Source organism: Zonotrichia albicollis, chromosome 8 (genome assembly GCF_047830755.1).
Source record: "Zonotrichia albicollis isolate bZonAlb1 chromosome 8, bZonAlb1.hap1, whole genome shotgun sequence".
NCBI lineage: Eukaryota > Metazoa > Chordata > Aves > Passeriformes > Passerellidae > Zonotrichia > Zonotrichia albicollis.
Window position 1 is genome coordinate 45,057,022 of NC_133826.1, and position 23,867 is coordinate 45,080,888.

At 52.2% G+C, this 23,867-nt stretch overlaps 2 protein-coding genes across 2 annotated transcripts in view; one reads left to right on the forward strand and one right to left on the reverse strand.

Moving 5' to 3' along the window:
* LOC141729980 (uncharacterized) overlaps nt 1-23,578 on the forward strand; it is a 76,137-nt gene extending 52,559 nt beyond the window's left edge. The window contains 3 exon segments of the mRNA XM_074546638.1: nt 5,207-5,747; nt 22,681-23,364; nt 23,367-23,578. Of these exon segments, the coding sequence (XP_074402739.1) occupies nt 5,207-5,747; nt 22,681-23,364; nt 23,367-23,578 (1,437 nt within the window).
* LOC102065865 (olfactory receptor 14J1-like) lies at nt 15,205-15,774 on the reverse strand. The gene has a single exon (XM_074545518.1). The coding sequence runs from the start codon at nt 15,772-15,774 to the stop codon at nt 15,205-15,207; it is 570 nt and encodes a 189-aa protein (XP_074401619.1).
* Nucleotides 23,579-23,867: the final 289 nt, after the last annotated feature.

Genomic DNA, 23,867 nt, shown 5'->3' on the forward strand with positions numbered 1-23,867 from the left:
CAATGGGATGATGGAATTTTATCAGTCCTGCAGAGACACTCAATGGCCCATTCACAGAAGATATCTCCCCTGGAGGGTGTTATCAGGGCTGAGTCATGGAAGAGATAAAGAACACTGCCCCACCTGTTTATAACAGTTAATGAAGATGGGGATTGACAACATGCATTTGGTTACATCTTGCATTGCAACCTGAAACAGTGGGGTAATCCCTGCTCAGGGGGTGAACACCACCCCCCTTACCCAAACTGGCTCAGGTGTAAAATGCCCACCCTGGGAAAGCCACACACACAGGGGACAACGTCACACTTGGCCTGCTCCAAGGGAGGTCTCTGTCACTTGTCAGTCCCTTGCCATGCCCCGCTTTCCTCTTTCTTTTAACTCTACCTCACATTTACTTTTCAATAAAATCCACCTTGGATTTGGTCTCATTAGCACATTAACTGGGGCAGAGGCATCTCTCTAGTAATTTTCTTAACCAGATTGAGACATTATTTTGGCGCAGTGAGTTCAGGGCACTGTTGTCTGACCCCAAGCGCCTTTGACAACAGCATGGTTCCCATCCTCTGAGGAGGTTTTGGTTCTCTCTGGAAGAACTCTTGGAACTTGGATGCAGCTTCCTCTGAGTCACTTATGGAAGAACTGATGAGGAAAATGGCTTTTGTGGGTCTGGATTGTATAAAAAAATATTTTGTTGTCCTTCCTTGAAAAGTTTGTTAAAATCACTGGAGGGGAGGGAGCAAATTATACCAGCAAGATTGAAAAGGTTCATTCACTCCAACATGAAAAACACAAGGCTGTTGAAAGTCCCAGAAGAAGCCCAGCTCAAGTAGCTAAATTCCCAAATAACTCCAGCCAGGGGTCTCGGGGAGGATGTTTAGGAGAGTGTTCGGAGCCAGCAGATCCCGGACTCGAGCCCCAGATATCTCCGGGGTCCCTAAGAGGAGCTTTTTCGGGGGGAGAGGAGCCATGATCGCCCCTCGGGAGGGTCCTGGGGGGTCCACGTGGGGATGGCCCGGTACTGACAGGGCAGGACATTGGTTTTGGGGATCCCCGTGAGAGCCGGGGCTGTGGAACGGGGGACCCCCGGGGCGGGGAGAGGGGAAGGGGCGATACCGGAGCTGGGGGACCCCCGGCAGCCCGGAGATGAGGCGGGGACGGGACCCTCTGACCCTGACAGGGGTGTCCTGGGGTGACTTCATGATGCTCGTACCCCATCGGTCCGTTTAGCCCAGAAATGAGTTCTGTACCTTTAAGGCTGGTTCTGAGAGTGAAGAGGAGGAGGAAGAAGCTGCAGTTTGTTTTCAGAAACTGCACTCACTCCTCTACATTCCAGCTCCTGGATGGACAGACAGCAGGACAGAGCTCTCCTTTGCTTTTAGTCAGTTTTTAGGTCTCTGAGGCAAAGAAGTTCCCTGGACTTTGATTTTTCTTTTTCTTTGGAGCTGTTTAAACCTGCTCTGGACTGAACAACCAGAACACCACCGACAGGTCCCGCCTGAGGCCCACCGGGACGGGCCTGGGCCGAGGCATTTCCAGCGCTGGACGGACTAATAATAGACTGATAAGTGACTGATAAGACACTGATAAGACACTGATAAGACACTGAGCCGGTCCAGCTACAACCAAAGGAGGGACTTTCTGAGTTTGTCATCTTTTTTTGAGCAGCAGGAGGTTTTATTGCTTAATATTGTTCAATTTTTGTGCTGGTGAATGCTTTGCCTGTAAAATAAAGAATTTTTAGACTTTTCTCCCCGGAAATATTTACCCGGACTGGCTGAGGGTGGGGCTGCTGAATCGGCATTCTAGAGGAAACTGCTTTTGGAGGGTTTCAACCAAATTTGCCCTAAACCAGGACAGGGTGGTGGAAAGAATGGGGAACCCCAAGTGGCTGGATTGAGGGGAGGCTGGGGAGGGGGACCTTGGGACCCCAGAACCTCACAGAATCCAAAAGCAGGACCCTGGAGAGGAGGGATCCCCAGGACCCATGGGATCCCAACCAGCCCTGAGAGAGGGGACCACCAGAACCCCAGAGGGATGAGACTGGAAATGGGAAACTCCTTGTGTTTTTTTTTTTCATTCACTCTTGATTTTTGGAGGTTTTTATGCACAGCAGGTGACTTCTAGAGATAGACTTGGGTGGGAGGAATCCCCAACCCAAGGCATTAACACCTTGTTTTTCCCCAAACCAGGATTTTCCCCAAACCTTCCCGCTGTGACATCCACCCTGTCCTACTCTGGGTGAGCTCAATCCCAAACCTGACCCCAATTCTGGTCTCAGTCTCACTCCATGTTTAGACACACTCACAGTTCTGTATTACTCTCATCCCAGTCCCAAACTCATCTATCCCAACCCCAGCCCGAAAGCCAATCCCATGTCTAGCCCTAACGCCAATCCCAGCTCTAATCCAAATCTCAGCCCGAACTCCAAACCCAGCTCCAATTCCAGCCCCTTCCTAAATCCTCAACCCCAAACCAAATCCCAGGTTCAGCCCTTCTGGGGGTTTCGGGGTGTCTCTGTCCCTCTGACCCCGATGATGTTTGGGTGGGGTCACAGCATGGCTGAGAGGGACAGAGACTGCCCCAACCTCCCCAGGGGTGAGAAGGTCGGAGACCCCCCCAGCCCCGAGCACCCTCAGCGGTGAGAGGGACACAGAGCCCCTGGTCCCCAGCCCTGCACAGGCATTCCCTGAGGCCAGAGGGATGGAGACCCCCTGAGCATCCCCCAGGGTGAGGGGACAGAGACCCCCGAGCATCCCCTGGGCTGAGAGGGACAGAGACTGCTCTGAGTATCCCCTGGCACAGGGGTGAGAGGGAGGGAGACCCCCCAGGCATTTCCTGGGTGAAAATGATGGAGACCCCTTGGGGAATGGCCTGGGGTGACAGGGACAGGGACAGGGACAGGGACACCCCTGGGGAATGACCTGGTGTGACAGGGACAGGGACACCCCTGGGGAATGACCTGGTGTGAGAAGGACAGGGACAACCCCTGCGGAACGGCCTGGGGTAACAGGGACAGGAAACCCCCCCCCAAACCCCTCCCACACATCCCCCAGCGCGAGAGGCACAGAGACCTCTTAAGAATCCTCCGGGCAATGGACAAAATAAACTTGGCAGAAATCAAACTTGACTCCGCAAAATCACTTTGAAGAATATATGGTCTTCCCACAAGTAACTTGGGATGAAAGCGCAAACAAATTCCAAATATGAATAAACCGACATTCCAAGCAGTGATGTGGCAATTCCAATATTCATTGCTTCCTGCACAGCTCCAGTTTAGCTGCTGGCAGGTTCCGATAACAGGAAAGTGGAAATTTGGCCCAATACAGACTATTAAAAGGAATGGAAAGCTCTGTGTAGCAGTCACAAAGCTGACAGGGATAAAGAGAAAAATGATTCTCACATTTGGTAAAGCCCCCAGTCCTGGGAATTCAGGACTTATTCGGAAATTTATCTACTTGAGCTGGGCTTCTTCTGGGACTTTTAGCCAGCTTGTGTTCCTCACTGTGGGGTGAATGAACCTTGTCAGTCTCAATGGTAACATTTGCTCCCTTTCCTCCAGTGATTTTAACAACTTTATAAGGAAAGACAGCAAATTATTTTCTTGACACTGGCCACTCATAAAAGCCATTTTCCTCATCATTTCTCCCATAAAGAGAAAAAACTTTTATAAGCTCCATAAGCTCCCCAGGAGGAAGGAGGGACGGTGTCCAAGTTTCCAAGAGTTCTTCCAGAGAGAACCACAACCTCGTCAGTGGAGGGAGCCATGATGTTGTCAAAGGCACTTGGGGTCAGAGAACAGCGCCTAAACACACTGTGCAAAAATAATGTCACAGTCTGGTTATGCAAATTGTTAGAGAGATTCCTCTGCCCCAATTTAGATGCTAATGATACCAAATGCAAAATGGATTTTCTTGAACAGTAAATGTGAGGTAGAGAGATGGAAAGAAAGACAAAAGATGAGTGACAAGGGACAGAGACCTCCCTTGGAGCAGGCCAAGTGTGACGTTGTCCCCTGTGTGTGGGGGTTTTACACCTGAGCCAGTTTAGGTAAGGGAGGTGGTGTTCACCCCCCTGAGCAGGGATTACCCCACTGTTTCAGGTTGCCATGCAAGATGTAACCAAATGCATGTTGTCAATCCCCATCTTCATCAACTGCCATAAACAGGTGGGGCAGGGTTCTTTATCTCTTCCATGACTCACCCCTGATAACGCCCTCCAGGGGAGATATCTTCTGCTAATGGGCCATTGAGTGTCACTGCAGGACTGATAAAATTCCATCATCCCATTGTGGGATGCTCCGCCCAGGGGGAGGATCCAGGAATTCCGACCTGGATATAAGCTGAGGCTGGCAACACCAGGAGCAGCTTGCCTACTGAATTCCCAGAGGACAAGAACTCCCTAACCACCACTGGACCTTCAGAGGAAGACCAGACCCTTCTACAGGATCACAGCTCTGACAGAATCACATTCATCACTCCAACCGGACTGCAGCCACCATTTAATGGGACTGCTGCCACCACCCTGACCAACAGGGTGTCAGGTTATATTCTGACTCTGTCAGTTTAAGGCAGGGTTTCTATATCATTGACTTAATCATCATTTTGTTTTTTAATTGCAGTTCTGGTTTAGACGTTCCCCAGGTTTGCCTTCAAACCAGTACAAATCTCAATGTGCTCATCCTTTGTTATTCTCCCAAAACAGGATTTCCCATTCCCAAACCTTTGCCAGATGGAGGAAGAGGCTGCGAGGAAGAGGAAGAATCCCTGGGATACCCGGGCCGGTGAGGAGGAAGTCAGTGCCCCTTTCCCCCTCTCTCCTGATCCATCTCCCAGCCCAGCATGGCCCCTGGCTTCAGGACAACCCAGCTGCCAACCCCGTCCTGCTGGGGATGCACTTGGGGGGATCTCCTTCCCCTTCCCTCTGGCAGGGAGGCAAATCCCATCCTCTCCTTGTCTTTCTTCCCCCAGAGAAGGGACTGAGGATTGGGACCAGGGAGGACAAATCCCCACAGCAGAACCTCAAGGAAGAGGCTGTTATGAGTGACTCCAGAGCACAGGAATCCAACGGGGAGGAAAATCCCCACAGATTCCATAGGAAGAGGGGCTCCAAACTCATTCTGGGGTGCTCTGAGGAGGAAAGACCCTTTCTGAGCCAGGAAGGTGGACATAGCTTCAGCCAGAGCTCAGAGCTGGTGGTCCATGAGCAGCTTCATGATGGAGAGAAGCGCTACAAGTGCTTGCAGTGTGGGAAGAGCTTCAGGCAGAGCAGCGCCCTGATCAGCCACCAGATGATCCACACTGGGGAATGGGCCTACGAGTGTGGGGAGTGTGGGAAGGGCTGCAGCTACAGGTCAGAACTCATCAGGCACCAACGCATCCACACTGGGGAGAGGCCCTATGAGTGTCCCCAGTGTCAGAAGAGGTTTCGGAGCAGCTCCAATCTCCTCCAGCACCAGCAGATTCACACAGAGGAGAGGCCCTTCCGCTGCCCTGAGTGTGGGAAGGGCTTCAAGCAAAACTCCACCCTCATCAGGCACCAACGCATCCACACTGGGGAGAGGCCCTATGAGTGCCCAACCTGTGGGAAGAGGTTTCACACCAGCTCCAATCTCCTCCTGCATGAGCGGATTCACACGGATGAGAGGCCCTTCCGCTGCCCTGAGTGTGGGAAGGGCTTCAAGCAAAAGTCCCACCTCATCAGGCACCGGCGCATCCACACCGGGGAGAGGCCCTACGAGTGTCCCCAGTGTGGGAAGAGCTTCACCCAGAGCTCTCACTTGACCTGTCACCAACGGAGGCACCACTAAGGGAAGGCCTCCAATGCCCCAAGTGCAGGAGGATTTTGTGCACTGCCCCATCTCCAATCATTGGAGTATCCACATTGTGAAAGAGCCCTGATGATCCATTTTCCCATGATCCATGCTGGCAAGACACCTGTACCTTTTCCTGTCCCTGCCAATTACATGATGTGGGATGGAAAAACATGAAGGTCCAGCCATGGCCCTGTCATTACATTCACTCCCACATCAGGTCATTCCCAGGGGCAGGAAATGGACTCTCTCTCTCTCCCTGAGGAGAAGGATGAAATTTCCAGGAAGGGGAAATTGTGGCCAGGCAGACCCAGTGAGTTGTGTTGTAGTTTTTCCTATAAACAGTCCCTTCTGTTATCAATATTGTTTCTGGTTTTGCTTGTTCCTTATCTCGTTGCTGTTCTCAGGAAATTGTTCTTATCTCAGCCCGGGATCTTTGCTTTTTGTGCTTTCCATGGGAGGCGGAATGGCAGTGAGAGCAGCGTGGTTTTAGCAGGAGCAGGAAATTGGGGAATCCCATTCCTGAACCCCAGTCTGTGGAAACCGAGCATCCCAGCTGGTCCCAGCCCTGGTAGCCATGGCAACAGCCTTGGGAGCGGGTCCCTGGCTGGGGCTGTGGTAACCTCTTCCCTCTGGTGCCCAGGGACAGGAGTGGAGGGAACGGCTGCAGCTGAGTCAGGGCAGGCTCAGGTTGGATGTCAGGAAAAGGTTTTTGCCCAGAGGCTGCTGGGGCCCTGCCCAGGCTCCCCAGGGAAGGGTCCCAGCTCCAGGGCTCTCTGAGCTGCAGCAGCGTTTGGACAGCGCTGCCAGGCCCAGGCTGGCATTGTTGGGGTGTCCTGGGCAGGGCCAGCAGCTGGATTGGAGGATGCTGATGGGTCCCTCCCAGCTCAGCCAATTCTGTGGCTCTGGGATCCCATGAGCCTGGGGATGGATCTGCCAATGGTTGCCATGGCAATGGGCTCTGGCTGCAGGCCTGAGCTGGTGTCCATGGCAACCACCCCTGGCATGGGGTATCCATGGAGCTGCCAAGGGACTGAACATAGCAACCGGGGGCTGGTGATGGCTGCCCTGGATCTGGCCATAGCAACAGGGGGCTGGTGATGGTTGCCTGCTAAGGATCAGATTTGTCACAGGCCTTCAGAGGGGTTCCATGGGGACTTTCCTGGAGTCTCCAGGCTATTCAAGAGCTGGAATGTCACAGGCAGAGACAGGGGCTCCATGGAGACCTCTCAGGGGTTTCTGGGGATGGTAAAGAGCCCTGTGGTCAGAGGCAGTCACAGCCATTCCATGATGACATCCCAGGGGACCTTGGGCTGCAAAGGCACCAATCTGTCACAGGCACTCATGGGGGCTCCAGGGTGACATCCCAGGAGTTCCCAGGCTGCCAAAGAGCCAGGATGTCCCAGACTGTCACAGGGGTTTCTGTCATGGGCACAGTGGGTGCTTCAGGCAAAAGCTTGATTTCTTTATTGGAGAAACTCCTGCTGGGACCTGGGGTGCAGACAGTACACCCAACAGCCACCATGGATCCTCAAACCCTTGCAGGGCTCCTAGACTGCTAAAATTTCTTCTAAGAGAGGAGACTGGGAACAGCTGGATCCAATCCCAGCCCAAGAATTTGTCAAAGGTTTATAAGTAAAAGATTGGACAGGTGGAATTAAACTTTAACTCAATTTTTCCCACAGGATTAATGATGGAATACCAGATATATTTATATAAATACAGCTCTGATTGATTCTGATCATGATCGGACAGAAAGATTTTAACCCGAGCTATTTACTCCACAGTTCAGGAGCTTTATCAATTATTAGAATATCATGTTCTAGGAAGCAATTTTGAAGTCACCAGATTGGTCTATGACATCAGAGAGTTTGTTGTGGAAGTCACTGAGCAGCTACAGCCTTGCAGAGGGGATTCTGTGACATCACAGAGCGGGCTGTGGCACCATGGCATGGCTGAATGACATCATAGAGCTGGCTGTGAGGTTCAAAGTATGTGCTGTGACTTTAAAGAGTGCCAGTATGATATCACAGAAAAGGTCTCGGGGCATCACTGAGGGGTTTGTGACATCACAAAGCTGTTTGTGACATCATAGTGTGAGGCAATAGAGCAGACTCTGCCATCATCGAGGGTGGCTCTGTGACATCATAGAGCAGGTTGTGACATCACAGAGACTTCTGTGACATCACAAAGCAGATGTAGCACATCATAGGGTGACATCTCATAGTAAGCTGTGTGAGATCTCAGGGGCTGTGTGACAACCCAGAGTGGGCTGTGACATCACTGGTGGCTGTGTGACATTGCAAAAGAGCTGTGTAGCATCATAGGGGCTGTGACATCACAGGGGAAGTGTGATATCACAGGGGCAGTGTGACATCACAGGGGCCATGTGAGGTCACTGGTGAGATCACTCTGCCCCGGCCCCCCTCACAGCTCCCCCCAGAGCAGTCCAACCCTGCTCGTGCACAGCGGGGTCCCCCCCCGTCCCCCCGGGTCCCCCCACCCCCGGCCCCGCAGCCTCCCCCAGAGGATGTTCCACGAGATCGACCCCAGAGCCTGACACAGGGACAGGGGGCTGGGGCTCTGGGGCTGGCAGACAGGGGGACAGGGACCCCCTGGCAGTGTCCCCGTGTCCCCCAGGGCCAGAGCCTGGGCCAGGGCTCCTTCACCCTGCTACCAACGAGGGGCTGAGAGAGCTGGAAAAATCCCCAGCAAGGGATCAGCAAAAACCAGATTTAATATTAAGGGACAGCAGCACAAAGTTCCTTGGCAAGACTCACTCTGCTCCTGACTGGACACTTCAGGCACACCAGGGAAACAAAGCAGCAACAAAACCAAACAGATTCCAGGCAATCAAACCAGAAATTAACCCAGAACTGTCCCTGTGTGTGTGAGACAAAAGGACAGTGAGGGCAAGGATAAAATGAATAAAAAATAAAAGCTTGACAGCGGTCAAACTTAACAGGACTTCACTGATACCTTAACCTTAACTGATATATTCAACTTCACAATTTAGGAAAAGAACAGAGCTTAACAGTACTTAACCTCACTTACAACCAATGACTTAAGGATTTAATAGTGGAATAACATTAAACAATATTCAACTTAGCTTATAACATAGTAAACTTTGCAAAAAAAAATCCTCTTAATACCATTTAACTTAACTTATTTGTCATGATGTAACCTCACTTACAGGCCTGATTGACTCAGCTATCCAAGGTACTCCAAGCCCTTAGAGAGAAGCATTTCTGCCACATTTCCTCAGCACAGGCACTCCTGTGTGCACACAGACACAAGGAGTCAGTGCAAGGCACCTGTGAGCAGTTCCCCTGAGGGCAGGCAATGCTCACTGCTGATGCTTTGGCATCTCCCCAGCAAAGGGCAAAGGGTTGAGCCTGGAGGAGTGGGGAGATCGGCCCAGGCTCTGTGGTTTTTCAGGATCCCCGAGTGCAGCAAACGGGCGAGTTCCCGGCTGGGAGAGGCCCCACTCAGAGGGAGTCGCTGGCCCAGGAGAGCGCCAAGGGCTCCTTTTGGAGCGCTGTTTTCAGGGTCCCAAGAGAGGGGCTTCAGTCCCAGCAATGGCTCCTCCTGGCTGCATCAACAGCTTTCTTTGGCAGTGTGAGAACAGGGATGTTGTGCCACTGAGGGAACAAAAACAGTTCCCAGGGCTGCTGCTAAAGGAACCAGGAGCTGGTTGGGCAGCAGCAGTGCCTGGAGCAGACAGTGTTTGTGATGAGCTGCAGAGGAGCTGAGCCCAGGGGCTGTTGGCCAAGGCCGAGGCCCAAGGAGCATTTCTTAGCTGACAGGGCGGCCTGAGAAGGGGAGGGGGGAATGCAGCAGCACAGGGCCATGGAACCAAGGGACCATTGTGACACTGTGGGGCCTCATGGAATCATGGAGAGCACTGTGACATTACTGGGCCTAATGGAACCAAGGGGATCATGCTGACTCTGTGTGGCTCCATGGAATGTAGGGATCATTGTGATACAGCAAGACCCCATGGAGCCAAAGGTCCATTGTGACATTGCAAGTCCTTATGTAATCATGGAGAGGCCATTGTGACACTTCACAGCCTCACGGAACCAAGGGGCCATTGTGACACTGTGGGGCACCATGGAGCCAAGAAGATCATTGTTACACTGAGGGCACTCATGGCATCATGGAGATCATTGTGACACTATGAGGATCCATGGAATAAGCAAAGCATTGTGACACTGTGAGGCCTCATGGAACCAGTGAGACCATTGTGACCCTGGGGGTCACCACATAACTAAGAGGACTATTTTGATACTATGGGGCCTGGTGAAATCAAGAGGCCTTTGTGACACTGCAGGGCTGCATGGAGCCAAAGGACTATTGTGACATTGCAGGGCCTCCTGTCATCAATGGACCATTGTGAGGCTGTGGAGCCACAATGAGACCATTGTGACACTGCAAACCTCCACGGTCTAAAGGTCCATTGTGACATTGCAGGGCTCATGGAACAGAGGAGTCCTGTGACATTGTGGGGCCTGGGGAACCATGGAGACCATTGTGACACTGCAAGGCCTCATGGAATCAGTGGGACCATTGTGAAACCTGGGAGCCACTGTGACACTGTGGGATCCCATCGAACAAGGGGTCCATTGCGACATTTCAGGTCTTCTTGTAATCAAGGAGCCATTGTGGCAGTGCGGAGCCCCACAGTACAAAGGCACCATTGTGACACTTCAGGGCCCCATAAAAACAAAGGAATACAGTACAGGTCTGGCTAGTTTGACCTCCCAAGAGGTCAGGCTGACCTTGGCATGTTGAGGGTCTCATCCACTATTGAAACAGTGGTGCTCCGTGCTTTCCTTCCTATGGAAAAGATCTGACATTCTGCTCCAGGCACGTATGGCCAGAATTGGAGTTTCACCTCCAAATTTCCTTATATCCAGGGATTGTTCCCATAGGAATATTGCCAGGACAAGTCTGGCTGGCAGTGGTTTCATGAGAGTCACCTCTCATCTGTTCCCAAAACACTTGGCAAGATTCTGTGCTTTCCTTCCTACGGAAAAGAGACGTTCTTCTCGGCCAGGTGCCCATGGCCAGATTTGGGATTTCACATCCAACATTGTCTTACTGTGGCAGACTGGAGAAGATTTTTGGCTTGAAACTTTTAGTGTGTGGAGGAGGAAGGGGCAGGTCCAGCCCTGCCCTGCCCTGGAACCCCAATCCCCCCAGAGCCTCCATCCAAGCCCAGCAGCATCTGCCAGTCCCTGGCACAGCACAGGCAATGCTCCACAGCCACCTCTGCAGCCCCCAGCCTAGCTCCTGAGGGACCAAATGACCCCAAGGCCCACCTGGGGGAAGGGCCCAGGTATATCAAGGGGTATTGAAGGCTGATCACAAGGCAAGCACACATCTGGACCCTGAATCCTCTTGGAATTTCCATCTGAACACTGCTGGAATCCAGGAGGTGGTAGCTGTCTGTGTGCTTCTTGGTATCTTTTTGGTCTTTCTCTTTCTATGTCTTCTTCTTCTGTTTCTGTGCTCCTGCAAACTTTGATTAACATTAAGTTAACCAGGCTTAGAGTGTGAAGTTGAATGGGCCAAGTCAATGTTTTTGAGAAGTGTTTTTTGTTGATCAAATATCTGCCATATTTTGACATAGAAGAGTTTTAAAAAGTAATAAAAGTAAATCCATAAATAATTAACTGAAACTAAAACCCACCACGCTCATCAATACATTAACTAAGAAATCTCAAGATTAGAAAAATCTTAAAATTAACAAACCAAAACCACTACAGTGTCATAATAAATCTTTTGGCAAAGCTTGTCTGATTTTCTAAAGTTGCCAGTAAAGGCTGATTTGTTGTTTTGAGCTCTAGAGAATCTCTTGTTGGTATTTCTCTAGAGAGTCCATCTCAGAGTACACAAACAATTGTAATTTCTTTTAAATATCTCATTGAGAGAGTTGTTTTTCAGTGGATAGGAGCAGGGTTTTTCTGTCCTGCTTGGCACAGCCCAGGCAGGGCTTTCCCAGCCCCATTCCACACTCCATTTCCCAGCTGGAGCTGCTGGTGCCTCTGAGTTGTGCTGCCCCAGCCCCAGGGACGCTCTCCTTGTCTGCCCATTCCCCCACGGTCTCTGGGCAGGGATGGCCTCAGTGGGGGCTGCTGACATCCTCAGAACCTTGGAGGCTGCTGCTGAATTTTCCTTCTGCAGAGGCTTGTTCAGCCTTCAGCTCTTCAGTGCAGGAATTCAGTGTCCCAGGGCTCACTGACATTCAGAACACCTTAAGAACCCAAGCCTCTGGAGTTTGATTTAGGTGTTGATTTGATTTAAGTGTTCAAATATTTGTGGTTAATTTGATAGACTTCAGTAGTGTGTTCTAAGTGAATGCCTTATATTTTAGAAGACAGTGAGAAAAAATTTTTAGGTCCTGTTTGGGACTTTTTCCTGTTCATAAATCAGTCTGTGCAGTCTCCTATTGACACTGAATCCAAGTAGCTCCTCATTCAGTTTGAATAGATATGAAAATCAAGACCCTTCAGAGCTGACAATCAATCAGACTCTGTCTCTACCCCAACCCCACCATTTTCCCCCATCCAAGCCCTGGCACTCAGAGCAACCTTGTGAAAATCTGAGCTCCCTCCAGCCCGGGCTGCACCTGCAGCTTTCAGCTCCTTGGCTCCAACTCCCACCTGCTTTTCTTGGAGAAGGAGCTGCCCAAGACCCAGGGGGATGTTCATTTAATGTCAGCCAACAAAGCCGAGGGAAGGCACAGCTCCAGGCAGCCTGAGAGCAATGGAAAACACCTTCTGTGCCCAGCACAGATCCCAAGGTCCCCCCAAACCCTTCCTGCCCCGATTCTGCCCAGAATTGCTCTTTGCACACATGAGTCACACACTGAAGTCAGGAGATCCCTCCATGCCCAGAGGGAGGAAAAGAGAGAAAGGGGATGAAGAGCTCTCCTGTGCAGAGCCAAGGTCCAAGTGCAGCTCCTGAAGTGGGAACCACAACTCATCAGGTTTGTGTCCTTTGGGCTCAGGGACTGGTGACACTCAGAGGCACAGAAAGGTTTCTTGCCAACAACCACAAGTTGAACATTTGAACAGTTTAATAACTATCACAGCTCTTTCCACGGCTCTCTGGGATGTCCCAGCTGCATCTGACATGTCCACCATTCCCCAGGGATTGTCATATAGCAAGAGTTTTGGACAAACATATAAGAAATGGTAATTCTGTGATAGATATAAACACCATTAGGATGCTGTCTAATGTGATATTTATTTGAACTTCAGAAGGATTTGACAACTCCTTGATGCTCAAAGCATGAAACCAGTCAGTTGAGAGGCACTTGAATGACCAGAGAGCATCTGGATGAGAAAATCTGAGAGCAATGGAAAGGACATAGATGCAGCTGCTCTAAATGAACAGATGTTCTTAGACAGGGCCATTTCAACAGGAGAGCTGGAAACACCTGAAGGGAGAGGGTCATTAAATATTAGACTGAATGTTGGTGGCAAAGGCAGAGGGAAAGATGAGTATTTCTTCTCTTGCCATCAGAAGAAGAATCCAGTAGATCCAGGAAATTCCTGTTACTGGTGGGAAAACATTGCCATTTCTCAAAAGTTTTCAAATGACCCAGACAATAAAGATTCGCTTGTATACTATGAAACTAACAGGTATTACAACCTGTGCCCCTATCCAGGCATATATCAGTTGCGTGCCCTTTAACAGGCAGTGCCACTTGTGCCCTGAGGTGCCCAGCAGGGATTGGATCTTTCCAAGAGCACCTGAGGGACAGCAGAGCACCTTGCAATCTGCAGGTCACTGACAGCCCTGCAGGGCTCCTGTCCTATCAACATCTGCTCTGCTCCAGTCTGAAACAGGGCCCAGCATGGTGCTGGGATCATCACAGAGCTGAGGTGTGTGCTGTAATTCAATGCCCTCCCCATTCCACAGCAGCCCTGCATTTCCCTCCTGCAGCCCTGGTCTCCAGCACAGTCATGGAGGCTCTTTGGGCTCTGGAGTGTTCCTGCAGCCCCCAAGGGCAGCTGAGCTCTGCCTTTGGCACAGTCAGGCCTGGCCAGCGCAGGCCATGCTCAGCAATTGCTTGTGTGTGCCTGGCCTTGCTGTCAGCCCCGGCAGCGGCTGCGTGGCCCCTTTGTGGCCCTGTGCTGGCCCAGCCATGGTGGCCCAGCCCCTGTGCAGGCCCAGCCCAGGCCAGGAGCATTGCGGCTGGGAACGGCCCCTGTGCCGTGGTGCCCACAGCAGCCTTGGGGCTCTGTGCCCCATGGCCTCCCTGCTGGGCAGCCTCTGCCAGCTCCTGCAGAGCCCCTGGCACCTGTGGGGCTGCACGGACAGCCCTGCCCCGGGCTCTGCCGGCCTCTGGGCCAGCAGAGAGGCAGCCAGGGCTGGCCATGGATAGGAACAGGTCCTGAGCCTTGCAGGAGGATGGAGCTGGGCCACAGCCAAACTCAGCCAAGGCAAAAGCTAGGCTCAGTAGCTGCCAACACATGGGGACAGAGGCTGGTGCTGACAAATGCCTGGGCCTCCTCCCTGCTCTGTTCATGCCACCAAGGGCACAGAGCATCCTCCTCTCTGGGCCACTTGCCTGTTTGCAATGCCTTGCACAGGCGCTGGCCCTGCCCCACAAGGCCTGGCCTGAGTCCTGCCCCTGCACATTCAGCCAGTCTGAGATGGACATTGATGGTTTCTGGGCCAGGCTCTCTGAGCCCAGCCCAGCTCCCTGCAAGCTCTGCCAGCTGCCCTGAGCTCTGGGCAGCACCAAGGGCCTCTCCCCAGCCCAGCCCAGCCGGCTCTAACCCCACAGCTCTGCTCGTGCAAGGCTGCTCTGGGCACTGCCCCATGGCCTCAGCCCCTGGCAAGGGCACAGCAGCAGCTGCAGCTGCCACAGGACTCAGCCCCAGCCATGGGGGAAGGTGCTTGGCCAAGGCCAAAGGAGGCTCCCTGGCTGCCCTACTGCCCTCGGGCTGAGGTGCTGAGAGCTCTGCAGCCCCTGCTGCCATCCCATCTGCCCAGGGCAGCACAAGGGCCCCAGCCTTGGGGCCCTCAAGAGCTGCTCCTGCTCCAGGCCCAGGGCCCATGCCAAAGCTGGGGCAGCCATAAAGCTGCCCATTTCTGTTTATTGCTGTTCTCATAGGGATAGTAATAAAACCCCAAAATATTGTTGCAAGTTCATTTTTTTGAATTAAATACAATGTCTCACTCCTCCTTACATGAACTTTTTGGGTCACAAAATAAGTGGGGATAATTAAAATGGAGGTAATGAATTCCATCATTGCCTTGAAGACAGCAGCATCAAAAGTGGAAGAAATATAAATAAGGAGAGACTTGGCCTCTCACGATGTACAACAGAAGTCAATAACAGAAGCAAGTACGCAGAGTGTGGTAGCTGAAAAGCATCAAGACAGAAGTCTCCTTAGAGCTTTCTTGAGCTCCTGGTTCCTCAGGCTGTAGATGAGGGGATTCAGGGCTGGAGGCACCACTGAGTACAGAACTGACAGTGACAGATCCAGGGATGGGAAGGAAATGGAGGGGGGCTTCAGATGAGCAAATGTGGCTGTGCTGAGGAACAGAGAGACCACGGCCAGGTGAGGGAGGCAGGTGGAAAAGGCTTTGTGCCGTCCCTGTTCAGAGGGGATCCTCAGCACGGCCCTGAAGATCTGCACATAGGAGAAAACAATGAACACAAAACAACCACATACCAAACAGGAACTAATTGCACTGAGTCCAAGTTCCCTGAGATAAGATTTGGAGCAGAACAGCTTGAGGATCTGGGGGATTTCACAGAAGAACTGGCCCAGGGCATTGCCATGGCACAGGGGCAGGGAAAATGTATTGGCTGTGTGCAGCAGTGAATAGAGAAAGGCACTGGCCCAGGCAGCTGCTGCCATGTGGGCACAAGCTCTGCTGCCCAGGAGGGTCCCGTAGTGCAGGGGTTTGCAGATGGACACGTAGCGGTCATAGCACATCACAGTCAGGAGGGAAAACTCTGCTGAGATGAAAAAGACAAAAAAAAAAGACCTGTGTAGCACATCCTGTGTAGGAGATGTCCCTGGTGTCCCAGAGGGAATTGTGCATGGCTTTGGGGACAGTGGTGCAGATGGAGCCCAGGTCGCTGAGGGCCAGGTTGAGCAGGAAGAAGAACATGGGCGTGTGCAGGTGGCGGCCACAGGCTACGGCGCTGATGATGAGGCCGTTGCCCAGGAGGGCAGCCAGGGAGATGCCCAGCAAGAGGCAGAAGTGCAGGAGCTGCAGCTGCCGTGTGTCTGCCAATGCCAGCAGGAGGAAGTGCCTGATGGAGCTGCTGTTGGACATTTGCTGTGCCTTGACATTTGAATCTGTAAAAAAATTAATCATGGAATAGTTGGGTTTGGAGAGGACTTGAAATATCCCAGCACAGCTTGGGGGCACTTTCCCCCCACTGTCTTCCCAGGGCTCTGCTGCCTGGAGCTGTCCCTGCCAGCAGCTGCTTCCCTGTGCCCAGGGCTGGGCCCTGCCAGTGCTGCCAGAGCCCAGCCCAGCCCTGGGGGCTCAGCTCTGCCCTGCAGACCCCTCCCATCTCTGGCACTGCCCAGGGGCAGCTCTGACTCTGCAGGCTCTGATGGCAACATCATAACCCTGAGGAGGCTGGAAAAGCGACACTGATACTGCCTCTATGGGGTCCTGTGGTGATTGCTGTTGCTGCCTGGTTTATTCAGATTGCAGAGAATTTATTTTCCAACCTCACCCTAGATTCATTCCTGAATGTGAGTGAAATCTCTCCGCAGCATTACAGTAAATGTAACAGCACAAAAATCACTGCACCAATGAAATTACCCACAGGAATATTTTTAATTTGCGGAGACAGGGCGTGGAATGGCATTCCAGCTAGACCACAGGGTGGACCCTGTTATTTGGGTAAACTGTCATTGTTTCATCCTAATGTGTCCTTGCTAATGCAGCTGAGTCAAAATTCAAACAGAAAGAGACGTAGCATACATGACTTAGACTGCAGCTCGATAGGAGATCCACAATTTTGGGGCACATTCAAACAAGTGGTTGTTTCAACTATCTTGCCGGGAGGATCTGCCAATAAGGCTATGAATTTAGCAAAGCAATTAGGGTGCTGGGCAAAGAGTGAACTGAACAAGACATCACAAATCCTAGACATGCTAACCACAGATGTGCAGAGTGTTAACCATGCTGTTTTGCAAAATAGAGCTGCCATAGATTTTTTGCTTTTAGCACAAGGACATGGATGTGAAGAATTTGAGGGAATGTGTTGCATGAATCTGTCTGACCATTCGGTGTCCATTCACAGTAAGATAAAAGAACTACAACAGGGACTTCACAATCTGAAGGAAGAAGAAGGTTTAGGAATTGACGAATGGCTTAAAAGCTTAGGACTTGGACCGTGGCTAAGAAACCTTGTGATCTATGCTATAGGACTGCTGGGTGTAATTTTACTGTTTTTGCTGATTTTGCCTTGTGTTTTTAATTGCATTCAAAACATGGTCAGCTGTACAATAGCAAAAACCTGGCAAGCTAATTTCCTTGCACAAGAAGAAAACGGGGGAAATGTGGAGAGCTTTAATGTGGAGAGCTTTATTAATAGTTGGTTAGCTGAGAAAGGCCATGCTGACATATTGCCACTGGTCAAGCTGAGAAATCAGCAGTCAGCAAGCTGAAAGGAGATGTCAGCAGCTTGCAATCAGTGGCCTTGCTGCAACATGGAGAAAGGGAGTAGAGATTAGTCCTGAATATCTCCTAAGAATATGTAGAAAGTATCAAAAGTAGGACCATAGGAATGTAAAAGTAGGTGTAACTGCTGATATGTAACTAACCAATCCTGAGCTCAACTTTTGCAATATGCATGAAGTTAATTACGAACTGTATTTAACCCGCTGTGCTGATCAACAAAATTGGGCCTGTGATGATCAACTGATGTCCTGGTCTCCTTCCGTCGACAGGTGGCTTTGATGGACATTTTCCAGCACCTTCCCCTCTGGAAGCAGAGGGAGGGAGGAAAAAGAAGCGAGTCCTGGAAGGACTGGGGTGGGAAGGGACGCTGCCCATGGATTACGACCCAGCGAGGGAGAGACGCCTCTGCCCCAGTGAAGGAGCGAATGAGAGCGTGGGAAAGAAACCGACGATTATTGAACGTGGACTGAACGGAACAAGAAATGGGGAGGAGAAAGGGAGAGAAAGAAATCGGGAAGAGGACTCACAGAACAGAAAGAAACTGGAAAAGGCTCCCGCCCGGACTCCGCAGCTCCCAGGGACACCGGCAGGGCGCAGCGCCTTTCACAATTCCAGCCAATCAGAAGAGGCGCTAACCAATTTCCAGCCAACCAGAGCCTTTCCCGCTGATGACTCACCGGTTGCCAGGCGGGCCCGCAGAGCCCAGCGGCCCCGGAGCGGAATTTGGGGCTCGGGCCGGAGGGACGGATCCGCCCCGGGGGGGTCCCCGAGCCCCCTGCCCAGCCCTGGGGCCGATCGGGGGCTCCCCCACCCAGCAGCCGGTGCTGCGGGGCCGCGGGGCAGAGCGGTGGGAAAGGGGGGTCCGGGCTGGCAGCGGAGGAAATGGGGGAGGAAGAGGAGGGAGAGGAGGAGCAGCAGCGGGAGCGGGAGAATCGGGGCGCTCGCAGCGCCCGCACGCCGAGCCTGCAGCACCCCCTGCCCCGGGAGCATCGCCCCCAGCCCCGAGCCGCAAGGGAGGGCGGAGGCCGAGCTCGCCCCGGCTCCAGCCAGGGGTCTCGGGGAGGATTTTTTGGAGAGTGTTCGGAGACGGCAGATCCTGGACTCGAGCCCCGGATATCTCCAGGTTCCCTAAGAGGAGCTTTTTCGGGAGGAGAGGAGCCGCGATCGCCCCTCGGGAGGGTCCCGGGAGGTCCACGTGGGGATGGCCCGGTACCCACGGGGCAGGACATTGGTTTTGGGGATCCCCGTGAGAGCCGGGGCTGTGGAACGGGGGACCCCCGGGGCGGGGAGAGGGGAAGGGGCGATACCGGAGCTGGGGGACCCCCGGCAGCCCGGAGATGAGGCGGGGACGGGACCCTCTGACCCTGACAGGGGTGTCCTGGGGTGACTTCATGATGCTCGTACCCCACCGGTCTGTTTAGCCCAGAAATGAGTTCTGCACCTTTAAGGCTGGTTCTGAGAGAGAAGGGGAGCAGGAAGAATCTGCAGTTTGTTTTCAGAAACTGCACTCACTCCTCTACATTCCAGCTGCTGGATGGACAGACAGCAGGACAGAGCTGTCCTTTGCTTTTAGTCAGTTTTTATGTCTCTGAGGCAGAGAAGTTCTCCGGACTTTGATTTTTCTTTTTCTTTGGAGCTGTTTAAACCTGCTCTGGACTGAACAACCAGAATACCACCTGCAGCTCTTCCCTGAGGCCCACCGGGACGGGCCTGGGCCGAGGCATTTCCAGCGCTGAACGGACTGATAAGAGACTGATAATAGACTGATAAGTGACTGATAAGCCACTGATAAGACACTGAGTGGGACGAGCTACAACCAAAGGAGGGACTTTCTGAGTTTGTCATCTATTTTGGAGCAGCAGGAGGTTTTATTGCTTAATATTGTTCAATTTTTGTGCTGGTGAATGCTTTGCCTGTAAAATAAAGAATTTTTAGACTTTTCTCCCCGGAAATATTTTCCCGGACTGGCTGAGGGTGGTGCTGCTGAATCGGCATTCTAGAGGAAACTCCTTTTAGAGGGTTTCAACCAAATTTGCCCTAAACCAGGACAGGGTGGTGGAAAGAAGGGGGAACCCCAAGTGGCTGGATTGAGGGGAGGCTGGAGAGGGGGACATTGGGACCCCAGAACCTCCCAGAATCCCTAAGCAGAACCGTGGAGAGAAGGGATCCCCAGGACCCATGGAATCCCAACCAGCCCTGAGAGAGGGGGGCCACCAGAACCCCAGAGGGATGAGACTGGAAATGGGAAACTCCTGGAGGCTTTTTTTTTTTTCATTCACTCTTAATTTTTGGAGGTTTTTATGCACAGCAGGTGACTTCTAGAGATAGACTTGGGTGGGACAAATCCCCAACCCAAGGCATTCACACCTTGTTTTTCTCCAAACCAGGATTTTCCCCAAACCTTCCCACCGTGACACCCCCCCTGTCCTACTCTGGGTGAGCTCAATCCCAAACCTGACCCCAATCCTGGTCTCAGTCTCACTCCATGTTTAGACACACTCAGTTGTGTATTTATTCTCATCCCAGTTCCAAACTCATCTATCCCAACCCCAGCCTGAAAGTTAATCCCATGTCTAGCCCTAACCCCAATCCCAGCTCTAATCCAATCTCAGCTCCAACTCCAAGCCCAGCTCCAATTCCAGCCCCTTCCTAAGTCCTCAGCCCCAAACCAAATCCCAGGTTCAGCCCTTCTGGGGGTTTGGGGGTGTCTCTGTCCCTCTGACCCCGATGATGTTTGGGTGGGGTCACAGCAGGGCTGAGAGGGACAGAGACCCCCCCGGCCTCCCCAGGTGTGAGAAGGTGGGAGAGGCCCCACAGCCCCGAGCACCCTCAGCGGTGAGAGGGACACAGAACCCCTGGTCCCCAGCCCTGCACAGGCATTGCCTGAAGCCAGAGGGATGGAGACCTCCTGAGCATCCCCCAGGGTGAGGGGACAGAGACCCCTGAGCATCCCCTGGCACAGGGTGAGAGGGAGGGAGACCCCCCAGGCATTCCCTGGGGTGAGAATGATGGAGAACCCCTGAGGAATGGCCTGGGGTGACAGGGACAGGGGCAGGGACACCCCTTGGGGAATGGCCTGGGGTGACAGGGACATGAAAAACACCCCCAAACCCCTCCCAAGCATCCCCCAGTGCGAGAGGCACAGAGACCCCTTGAGCATCCTCTGAGCACTGGACAAAATAAACGTGGCAGAAATCAAACTTGACTCTGCAAAATCACTTTGAAGAGTATATGGTCTTCCCACAAGTAACTTGTGATGAAAGCGCAAACAAATCCCAAACATGAATAAACTGACAATCCAAGCAGTGATGTGGCAATTCCAATATTCATTGCTTCCTGCACAGCTCCAGTTTAGCTGCTGGCAGGTTCCGATAAAAGGAAAGTGGAAATTTGGCCCAATACAGACTATTAAAAGGAATGGAAATCTCTGTGTAGCAGTCACAAAGGTGTCAGGGATAAAGAGAAAAATGATTCTCACATTTGGTAAAGTCCCCAACCTGGGAATTCAGGACTTATTCGGAAATTTATCTACTTGAGCTGGGCTTCTTCTGGGACTTTTAGCTGCCTTGCATTCCTCACTGTGGGGTGATTGAACCTTGTCAGTCTCACTGGTAAGATTTGCTCCCTTTCCTCCAGTGATTTTAACAACTTTATAAGGAAAGACAGCAAATTATTTTCTTGACACTGGCCACTCATAAAAGCCCTTTTCCTCATCATTTCTCCCATAAAGAAATAAAATTTCTATAAGCTCCATAAGCTCCCCAGGAGGAAGGACGGACTGTGTCCAAGTTTCCAAGAGTTCTTCCAGAGAGAACCACAACCTCGTCAGTGGAGGGAGCCATGATGTTGTCAAAGGCACTTGGGGTCAGAGAACAGCACCTAAAAAAAAATAATGTCACAGTCTGGTTATGCAAATTGTTAGAGAGATTCCTCTGTCCCAATTAAGGTGCTAACGATACCAAATGCAAAATGGATTTTCTTGAACAGAAAATTGAGGTAGAGAGATGGAAAGAAAGAGAAAAGATGAGTGACAAGGGACAGAGACCTCCCCTGGAGCAGGGCAAGTGTGACATTGTCCCCTGTGTGTGGGAGTTTTATAGCTGAGCCAGTTTGGGTAAGGGGGTTGGTGTTCACCCCCCTGAGCAGGGATTATCCCACTGTTTCAAGTTGCAATGCAAGATGTAACCAAATGCATGTTTTCAATCCCCATCTTCATCAACTGCTATAAACAGGAGGGGCAGTGTTCTTTATCTCTTCCATGACTCAGCCCTGATAATGCCCTCCAGGGGAGATATCTTCTGCTAATGGGCCATTGAGTGTCACTGCAGCACTGATAAAATTCCATCATCCCATTGTGGGATGCTCCGCCCAGGGGGAGGAACCAAGCGTTCCTGCCTGGATATAAGCTGAGCCTTGCAACACCAGGAGCAGCTTGCCTGCTGGATTGCCAGAGGACAAGAGCTCCATAATCTCCACTGGACCTCCAGAGGAAGACCAGACCCTTTTACAGGATCACTGCTCTGACAGAATCACGTTGATCACTCCAACAGCCACCACCCTGACCAACAGGGTGTCAGGTTATATCCCGACTCTTTGAGTTTAAGGCAGGGTTTCTGTATCATTGCCTTGGTCTTCACTTTCTTATTAAATTGTATTCTGACGTACACTCTCCCCCAGGTTTGCCTTCAAACCAGTACAAAAGACAATGTGCGCACCCTTTGTTTTCTTCCCAGAACAGGATTTCCCACTCCCAGATCTTGACTGGATGGAGGAGGAGGTTGCGAGGAAGACGAAGGATCCCTGGGATAACCAGGCAGGTGAGGAGGAAGTCAGTCCCTATTTCCCCGTCTCTCCTGCTCCATCTCCCAGCCCAGCACAGCCCACAGATGCAGGACAATCCCGCTGCCAACACCATCCTGCCGGGGATGCACTGGTGCGATCTCCTTCCCCTTCCCTGTGGCACGGAGGCAAATCCCATCCTTTCCTTGTCCTCCCTTCCCCAGGGAAGGAACTGAGGATGGACACCAGGGACGAAAAATCTGCATGGCAGAACCTTGTGAAAGAGGCCGTTTTGAGTCATTCTAGTGCACAGGAATCCAACAGGGAAGAAAAACCTCAGACATCCCACATGAGGAGGGGCTCCACACCCAGCCCAGGGTGCTCTGAGGAAGAAAGACCCTCCCTGAGCCAGGAAGGTGGACAGAGCTTCAGCCAGAGTTCCGAGCTGGTGGCCCATGAGCAGCTTCCTGATAAGGAGAAGCCCCACAAGGGCTTGGAGTGTGGGAAGAGCTTCAGACAGAGCAGCACCCTGATCCGCCACCAACGCATCCACACTGGGGAGAGGTCCTATGAGTGTGGGGAATGTGGGAAGGGCTTCAGCCACAGATCCGCCCTCATCACCCACCAACGCATCCACACTGGGGAGAGGCCCTACCAATGTCCCACATGTGGGAAGAGGTTTCAGACCAGCTCCAATCTCCTCCTGAATGAGCGGATTCACAGAGAGGAGAGGCCCTTCCCCTGCCCTGACTGTGGGAAGGGCTTCAAGCAAAAGTCCCACCTCATCACCCACCGGTGCATCCACACTGGGGAGAGGCCCTACCAGTGCCCCACATGTGGGAAGAGATTTCAGAGCAGCTCCAATCTCCGTCTACATGAGCGGATTCACACAGAGGAGAGGCCCTTCCGCTGCCCTGACTGTGGGAAGGGCTTCAAGCACAACTCCACCCTCATTGCCCACCGGCGCATCCACACTGGGGAATGGCCCTACGAGTGTGGGGAATGTGGGAAGGGCTTCAGCTGCAGCTCCGCCCTCATTACCCACCAACGCATCCACACTGGGGAGAGGCCCTACCAGTGTCCCACATGTGGGAAGAGGTTCAGACCAGCTCCAATCTCCTCCTGCATGAGCGGATTCACAGAGAGGAGTGGCCCTTCCCCTTCCCTGACTGTGGGAAGGGCTTCAAGCAAAAGTCCCACCTCATCACCCACCGGTGCATCCACACTGGGGAGAGGCCCTTCGAGTGTTCCCAGTGTGGGAAGAGCTTCACCTGCAGCTCTGCCTTGAGCAGACATCAATGGAGGCACCGGTAAGAGAAGCCCTTGAGACAGAGTAAGGATCCATCCTGAACTAGGTGAAGTGTCTGGGAGAGGTGAAGGGTCTGTGGAGCTAAAGCTGAAAGAGAGGCCGCGTTCCAGAGACAGCAAGGAGACAGAGAAAGAAAAACAGAAAAACCACGAGGTCAATCTGCCCCCGACCTAAGAATTCCTCCGATAAAGAAGAATTAGTGCTAAGTGTCATGCAAGATGAATATGTATGAACTTATTGTGAAACTGTATGCATATGCATTTAGAAGGGAGATAAAAGGAGGTCTGAAATCTT

Bases quoted from the DNA above. Each gene is read 5' to 3' on its own strand.
- LOC102065865 (XM_074545518.1), bottom strand. From the start codon at position 15,774: ATGTGCTATGACCGCTACGTGTCCATCTGCAAACCCCTGCACTACGGG.